We start from the raw sequence: 8,264 nt of genomic DNA, 5'->3' as shown, positions 1-8,264 counted from the left end.
GCAAAATCTGAACATTTGTTATTTACCTCAACAGTCAGAAAGCTGCCCATAATAATTTTTAGCGAATAAAAAGATCTTCAAGTTCATCTAATGATGTCATTCAACATATTTTCACTTAAGAAAAGACTATCTAATCTTTTAATGAATAAATTAAAGATCTTTACTACTTCACTTTTACATATTCATGACTTTAAAGGCATAACTTAAATAATTCATACATAATGAGATGTTTTACAAATCATTTAATTTTCACAGAGAGCTATGCTGCTTTCTTCTTCACAATTAAACCCAGCTGGGATGAGGAAGCTGTCTAGGCAAACTCAGCAGTTTGAAGTTCCCCTCCTGCACCTGGACCAATGAAGGGCAGAGCTCTGTCCATCTAGACCCAGGGATTCGTACTTGACAGAAGATGAGACACCCTCTATGACCAATAAGCTTAAATGTTTGCTTGCAAACCTTATCAGTAATAAATGGCTTTAACTAATAGGAAAGAAGTAATTTATTTGGATCTTTAAAGAGCAAAAAGATATTCAGTGTGTTTTTAAGTATTCACTGATTTTTTTCCCTCTCTGGGCTGTGCAGTTAAAACCAACCAACCAAACAACCCCTGCCCACCCCCAAAAAACAATGCTGCTGAAACCTGAAAATAATGACACATGAACCTTTAACTTTGACATATGAAATTATATTAATTCATATCTGAAAATTCAGTTTTGTTTCTTTTTCCAATTGATTTTGGTTGTATTAAGTTGCTATTTGAAGACATGAATGTCAAAATAATCAGTAGTTGCTACAGATGTTAAATATTTTAGGAAATCCATACACCAGAAAGAAGATAAGGGTTCAAGAAACTCATCATTAATATACAGATATCCATAGTAACAAGGCTTCATCAATCTAGTCAAATGTACACAGGTTTTGTAAATAAGTTGAGGGTGAACTTAAAACCAGAAATCATCTCCACCACTGCTTCTAGTACTTGCTCTCTCCCTGCCCTTTAATCGAAGCATCTCCATGATGCTCCGGGCATAGACATCTCTCAAGTTAACACTAATGTATGAGTCAGTGGCTATATTCTTGGTAAGCTTCTTGAGAGCTTCACGCTGTCTCACAGCTGCTTCCTTGAGTTTCAAGGTAAAGTAGCAAGCAGAGAAGCGATCATTAATAATGGCAATAGGCAAGGCCAAGACAAGGATTCCTGATAGGATACACATGAAGGCCACGATTTTGCCTGTGGTGGTGTCTGGTCTAATGTCCCCATAACCTACTGTAGTCATGGATGTTGTGGCCCACCACCATGCACAAGGGACGCTTGTGAAGGTTGTGTCAGGAATGCTTTGCTCTGCAAAGTATTCTATTGTTGAAAATATAGAAATCCCCACAGAAAGAAACAGGAGCAGTAGGCCAACTTCTTCATAGCACTGGGTGATTGTCATCCCAAGTGAGCGCAATCCTGCAAGACAAGAGGTGCTGTCAGACACAAGCATCCTTCTTTTGCTTTACTTTTCTCCTTCCCATTTCCTTCTTTGCAATCTGCCCAGATGCATGTTCTGCATAACTAATATGGTGAGCCATGTTCTGGTGATACAGTGAAGACTGAATTATGACCTTTGTTCCCAGCAAGTTTCTAGTCTAAACGTGGTGGAGCCAAGTTTAGAAGAATAAAGAAAACTGTAAGTAAATTCATTAATTTACTTGCATAGTCATTGAGTTCATGCTCTTTCTGTCTTTTCAATGTAAAAAAAAATGAGACTGAAAGACAGGCAGAGGCTGTGATGAAGTCTTTGTAGGGATTCACGTGGAAGGCTCACTTGATCAAACCTGCTTTTCAATGTCTCATTTCAGCACTTCTGTTTAACACCATTTTGATGTTGCTCTCATAGATTGTTGTGTCCTATTTTATTTTTTCTATTGTTTGCTTTTTTGACAGTGGGTTTCCCTGAGTAGTCCTGGCTGTCCTAGAACTCACTCTGTAGCCTAGGCTGGTTTTGAACTCAGAGATCTGCCTTCTTCTGTGTCTTATTTTCTTACTCATAATAAAGCTTAATACAATCAGAAGCTTCATTGTCTGAGAATCAGAGGAAGTGTGTACTCCATAGCAACAAAATCAAACAGCAGGAGCAAGTTAGGTACCAGTGGCAATGCTGACATCAACTGTATATCCAGAACATGTTCTTACTAGCATATGAAAAGGTTCTGAATTTCCCAGAACATTCACTGAAATTTTAGTTATCTCCTTTGAGCATATAATATTTCTGACTTTCCTTAAGAAGGTAAAGCTAAGCAACATATCATTTCATTGCTAAAAGCATAGGAATGGAGTGATATGAGAAATTTACCAACTATGAGGAAACACAGGCTTATGGAATCCCAGTACGACCTGTAAAAGCCTTACTATTAAGGAGAGAAACAAGAACTGAGTATACACTAGGCCTAGAATTAGCTAGTAAGATACCTTTCCCAAGGTTAGAGAAATGTTTCCAAGTGTTTTGAAGTCATAGGAACATGACAGCACAAAGAAATTGCCTTGAAAGTCCAAATTAATAATTTTTAGAATGATTTTTATTTTTAGTCACCCTTAGAGATTATTTGAAGTAAATGAGAGTACTACTCAGTCTACTTATTTTGAAGTTTGCTCTTCAAATATTAAGATAGTTTAGTCTTATTATTATCTATTTTTTTTAAAACACAATGCATACTGACTTTGGGGTTTAAGTTCAAAAGAATATCTTCCAGAACAACTTTGTACTACCTCATTAGAAAATTGTCTTTGATGTGTCTATATGGAATGACAATTTTGAAATAATTTGACACCATATAATGAGAAGTATACTGTTTAGAATAGATTTCATTTAAAAATAGAATGTTCTTAGCATATATAAACTTAGACACAAAATCAAAAATGATATGAGACAGATATTGTTACTGTTGTGCCATTTTACAGCCCAGGAATTTGACATTCACAGGGCTAGTGTATCTAGTACAAAACCACAAAAGCCAGAATTTATAGCACATAGTCAGAGATTCTAACTATTATTATGTGATATCTCTGAACAAAGGTTCCAAATAGGTGGAGACAGCATATTTGTGGCTATTTTTTGTAATTCTTATATTGGCAGAAAGCCATCAAATATCCATAAATTTGCCATACACTTTAAATACATTGAAACGTTGTTAAGACATTACACTTGCTTTAGATCTAAGAAAACTTTTGAAGAGATGGCACTGTAGAAATTACTATTATTTCCTTTTCCTTTATTTTGGAAAAAAATGTAGCTACCAGTGTTTTATAAATTGAATCCTGTGAAGAGTTTATAAATACTTAAAGAAAGCATCCCATTATCTGTGTCAGGAAACAAAGAGTGTTACTTATAAAAGTTCTTGGAAACCCCATTATCAGATCCTCGGTGTATAAGACTAGCTATGAAAATGCACAAGTAGAATTTTGTAAGGCAAATTTTAATTACAGAGATGTAAGAGGAGAAACTGTAATTTAATTTTTCCGTATGTTAAGAGACATACCACTTCTCTTGCCTTGGTCATTCAGATACACCTTTGTGGACATTTGTGGAGTAGCACTCGGTAATCGTATCTGTATGTGTGCATGTGTGTTTGTATATTATGCTGCTGCTCACACATATGGTTCCCAAATGACCTAGCTAAAAAAATATTTGTGTAACTACTTAATTGTATGTTCCCGAATCTCATTCATATAGAAAAATTTGGCTTTCTGACATCTGGGGTTGCAAATTTGTATTACAACAAATTTGTGGGAATATTTTCATTTTCATTAAGTTCTAACTCTGATAACCATAGAATGTTCAATAGTCACAAAACCAACTACTGAGCACCATTACTTTCAGATATAAGATTTCTTTTTAATTGCTCCATTGGTATTTGATATAGTTTCCAAGGACAAGTTAGTTTGTGCATGTGTGTGTGTATGTGTGTGTATATGTATGTATGTATGCATGTGTGTGTGTTTTGTATTAATTTTTCCAGAGAGTATTTATTTGAGTTTTCAAAATATAAGAAAATTCTCAAATACTAAATAAGACATTCAATTACTCCCATCTCTTTCTTCCCAAGCAAAATGATTCCATTTATTCATCAAAAATTAGTGTAAGGCCATCAACACCTGGCCGCATTTCATCTGCCATGACTAAGAAAGGCTCTTCTTTCCAGTCAAGAATAAAGTTACATATGTACATATATATGCATATATAAATTTCATAGACCACATATCTCAAATATTTCTTGGAAATGGGAGACAAAATAGCTTACGGACCTATTATAGTTTACATGTACATATGTATGTATGTTTTATGTATACCCTTAGAAAAGGGTATATATGTATATGTCTGTATGAATGTATCACTGATTTCTAAGAAACTGAATTTAAATGATCATCAAATTGTTCCATATCTTGTGGACAGAAAGTACGTGACAGAGAGCTCTATGCTTGTGATAACATCTTGGAGATTTTTCCTTCTAGTACTTTATAAGAGATGAGAGATGGGTAAGCCTGGAAGGTGGTGCTATGCTCGCACATCCAAAGCTTATAAACAAAGGGAAATGAAAGGCACCGATAAAATAGGAATACCTGTGGAATGCCTTCCCAGCTTGAGCATGCGCAGGGCCCTGAGGAGCCTCAAAACCTGGACCAGGCGCCCCACATTTTCCAGCTCCTGTGTAGTGTGGCTACCACTCAGGCTTTCCACCAGAAGAGTTATGTAGAAGGGCAAGATGGCAAGGAGGTCTATGACGTTTGGTACCTTCCGCAGGAAGCGACACCTGTCCCTTACACACAGAAAGCGCAGAATGAACTCTCCAGTGAACCAGCTGATGCACACATACTCCAAGATCTCCAGTAGCTGCAGGTTCAGCCAGCTTAACTCGGCTGACATCAGGGCCATGTTGACGATGGAAACTGCCACAAAAATGATGGAGATTACTCCAAAGATGCGCGCTGCTGTGGAAGACCCAGGTTTCTCCAGGAGATCCCAGAGCTTTTGACGGACTGTGGGACAAGGTCCTTGTGAGAAGTCCTGTTCACTCTCATGTTGACTCTCCTGGTCGTCTGTGTCCTTCTTAAAGTCAAGTGTTTCACTCAGCTCCTTTCTTCTGAAGTATCTTTCAAGGAAGACAACTTTGTGATTAATTTAAAACAGAAACACACACAAAAATACAAGCTTTACAGAGAGGCCACACTTTCATATGGGTAAAATATAGAAACATATATTCCTATTTTGCCCGGGGTGGTCCCTGCCAGATCTCCCACTTATGACTTTTAAAATGACACTTTTTCGTAGTAGAAATTTATGTAAATAAGATTTATACATAAGAAGGCAACTTTCTGTTAATGGCTTTTTATGACTTATTTTCTGAAGTTAAGAACATCTCTTCACCACCTGGAATGGTTCTGTGTATAAAAAAAAATATTCGTTAAAGAATGGTAGTAATAACAGGACACTATCAGATTCTATAATGATCACCCAAGGAGTCCTGTAGGAAATACAGGAGCTGAGGAGGTCCTTCAAGTAAGTTCTTCACAGCTAAAGCCCTGGTTTGAGGAGTGATAGTAACCAAAACCGTTCATTCCTATGTATTTTGGGAGGCATAGTTTTTCTGACTCAGCTGTTTAATTACCAGATGTTTACTTCAAGTCTGACCGGCCTGAACATTCACAGGAAATCAGAGTATTAGTTTCTGGGGGAATGGGGCAAGAAGTTTTTGTTGTCGTTGTTTTAAAGTTCAACACACAAGTTGACTGTAGGACTGATTTCTTGTCTCACGCAAACACCTTCCCTTCCAGCCAAGAGGCAGACACACCTATTCTCAGGGCTGGAGTAGCAAGCTTACACAAAGCCACAAGTCTTTGCCTGTGACTTCTTATCACCCTCTCCTGCCTTCCCGCCCAACTGCCGCGCCCTGCTGGTACCTGTCCCTGCAGCAGGAGTCGATGCTGAGTTCATCGATGCCCCAGTACTGGATTTCCTGAAGAAAGGAGAGAGCGCATAGCTGCTCCATGACGTGCAGACGGCCGGTTCGGTAGTAGTGCAAGACATAGCGGAACGCCTGAGAGCTGCGGTCGAAGAAGTACTCGTTGTCTACCGGGTTGGCATCATCACAAAGCTCCAGGGGGCTGGGAGCGGCAGCCAGGGCACCCAGGCGGCGGTAGGAGGCCACCACTACGGCCAGCTTGCCGAGGCGAGTGTGAGGGAAGCAGGACAGAGCTTGCTGCGAGAGCACGAAGCGGCTGCCGCCCACGTTGACCGTGAGGCAGTCCCCCAGAGCCAAGGGTTCCCCTTCGCCTTCGCTGCAGAAGACGCTGGAGTCTAGCGAGGTCAGGGAAGCGCTGTCCAGCGACGACGAGTCGAGCAGTGGCCGGCTGCGGGGCGACCGATCCATCCCGACCGCTTTGGTCTGAGGGCACCAACAAGTTGGGAAGGCGCTGGATCGAAGCTTGGTTCCCCTCGCGGGCGGTGGCACGGCCCCTCCTGGCGGCAGGGATCTCCCAGGTTCCCAAAGGAGAGGCCTCCCACTTGCGCACCCCTACTCTCTCCACCCCCTAGCTTGATGGCTGGTGTCGCTAGGGAGCTGCGAGTGCGCGGTAGAGCGAGGAGGCTGGGAGCGCAGGAGTGGTCGCGCACAGAGGGAACCCGTCACGCAGTCATGTGTCGTCCAGGCAGGGAACAGCCCCAGGACACACAACCTGTCGGGATGGCCTCTTCTAGATATAGACATAGCCTTTTCTCAACTTTGTAATTCAGACATCTTTCAGTGTACACGGTGTGTGGATTGAGAATCTGGCAGTTCCAGGGTGGGGGAGTTGGACAAGAGAGGGAATGGGGGTGGGGATCCGGAGGGCAGAAGCAGAGGGAGAACTGTCAGGTGCAAGGAAGGGGGATGGCGACCCTTGCTGTTGCCCAGTTGCAGACCAAAAGTTCTGAAAAAGACAGCGACAGTAGGATGTGAGTCCTAACTTGAGGATTTCTAGCCTTCTGTCTTCCACTGTAAGGTATTCACTCTGTGATCCTCTAGGGCTGTGAACGCATGGGGGAGCATGTCTGGGGTACCCGACTGGACTCAAGATTTCTTCCCACTCCTCTCTGGTTCCCATCTGTCATTTATGCTAGATTTCTTCTCTCCTCCCTTAGGTTTGGAGCTCCTAGTTGAGAAACAATCCTTTTAGTTGCCCTCCCAGTGGGTCTCCAGCCCACCGGCTGCCCAAGGGGACACTGCACACCACCTAAGTTTCCTCAGAAGAGGTATTCTGGGCACCTTCTCCAAGACAAAGGGGAGTGCTCACTTTAGGAAAAAGAGGAAGGTAGAAAGACAAGGTATAGAACAAGCGTGGGCTGAGGCAAGAGTTTAAGTAACAGCGACCCCAGGGTTAAAGGAGAAGCTAAATTCAGGAGATCAAGTGACAATAGCAGAGTACCTAGCAGAGTACCTAATGGTCGCTTAGAGCGGTGTCCCCAGCCAACCTGTTAGACACAGGGCTGGGGGGGGGGAGGAAGGGAGGGAGGGAGGACAGTGACTCACTTGCAACTTCAGGCACACTTGGAAGTTGTTCAGCCAGTGAAGCTGATAAAATAGTGATCTTGAATCCTTCTGGTCTACATATGAGAATCCTGATTTCATCAGTCAGAAAGAGACACTGCTCAGAGCACAGTTCTTAGCCAGTGTTTGCTGCCTTGCTCAGCCTCTACAGCATTTTGGCTCCTGTCCTCAGGATTCTGTGGAGAGTTACACCCCACCCCCACCCCTGCTGGCTGCCCTTGCTTAGTGTTCCTCCGTGGCCAGCTTCTTAAAGAAGAGTAAAAGTTGAGGAAGGAAGGAGGCAAGAGCCAGGGAAGAAAGGTGTGCTTAGTGACACAGAATATTACATCTATTGGAAGATGCTTCAGGAATTGTTACATTTGAGTTCCATTCTCCACCATCTGTGTCCACAAAAATGTTCCAACATTTCCAAACTGGTAAAGTGTTGGAAGGCAGGATTAGAACAGTTATATTCTACTTTCAAAACACGGATTAAGGTTTATCATTATGTCTAGCAACCATTTATACTCAGTATTCCCCAGCGTTTGCCTGGGAAAGTGGCCCTGATACTCTGTTGTTCCTTAGTTTTAGAATGTATAGTTTGTTGTAGTGAGGAGAGCTGTTCCATTGATGGTACAGATATTTGTTGTTTAGGTCTGACTTTGCCACTGGACAGTGGGAGTTCACATTATTATTTACTATGTGGACCTGAGTGCCTC

The 8,264-nt window shown here is 41.7% G+C and overlaps 1 protein-coding gene across 1 annotated transcript; it reads right to left on the bottom strand.

Annotated features, from left to right (window-relative positions):
• Window positions 1-757: 757 nt before the first annotated feature.
• Kcnv1 (potassium voltage-gated channel modifier subfamily V member 1) lies at window positions 758-6,549 on the bottom strand. The gene is made up of 3 exons (XM_055626552.1): window positions 5,942-6,549; window positions 4,604-5,133; window positions 758-1,453 (listed from the first exon to the last, which is right to left on the bottom strand). The coding sequence occupies exons 1-3, from the start codon at window positions 6,409-6,411 to the stop codon at window positions 942-944; spliced, it is 1,512 nt and encodes a 503-aa protein (XP_055482527.1). The 5' UTR covers window positions 6,412-6,549; the 3' UTR covers window positions 758-941.
• Window positions 6,550-8,264: the final 1,715 nt, after the last annotated feature.

This window comes from Psammomys obesus, unplaced genomic scaffold (assembly GCF_907164565.1).
Source record: "Psammomys obesus unplaced genomic scaffold, mPsaObe1.curated_primary_1811, whole genome shotgun sequence".
Lineage (NCBI taxonomy): Eukaryota > Metazoa > Chordata > Mammalia > Rodentia > Muridae > Psammomys > Psammomys obesus.
The sequence above is the reverse complement of the archived record's forward strand: the minus strand, read 5'-3'. Positions and strand labels throughout refer to the sequence as shown.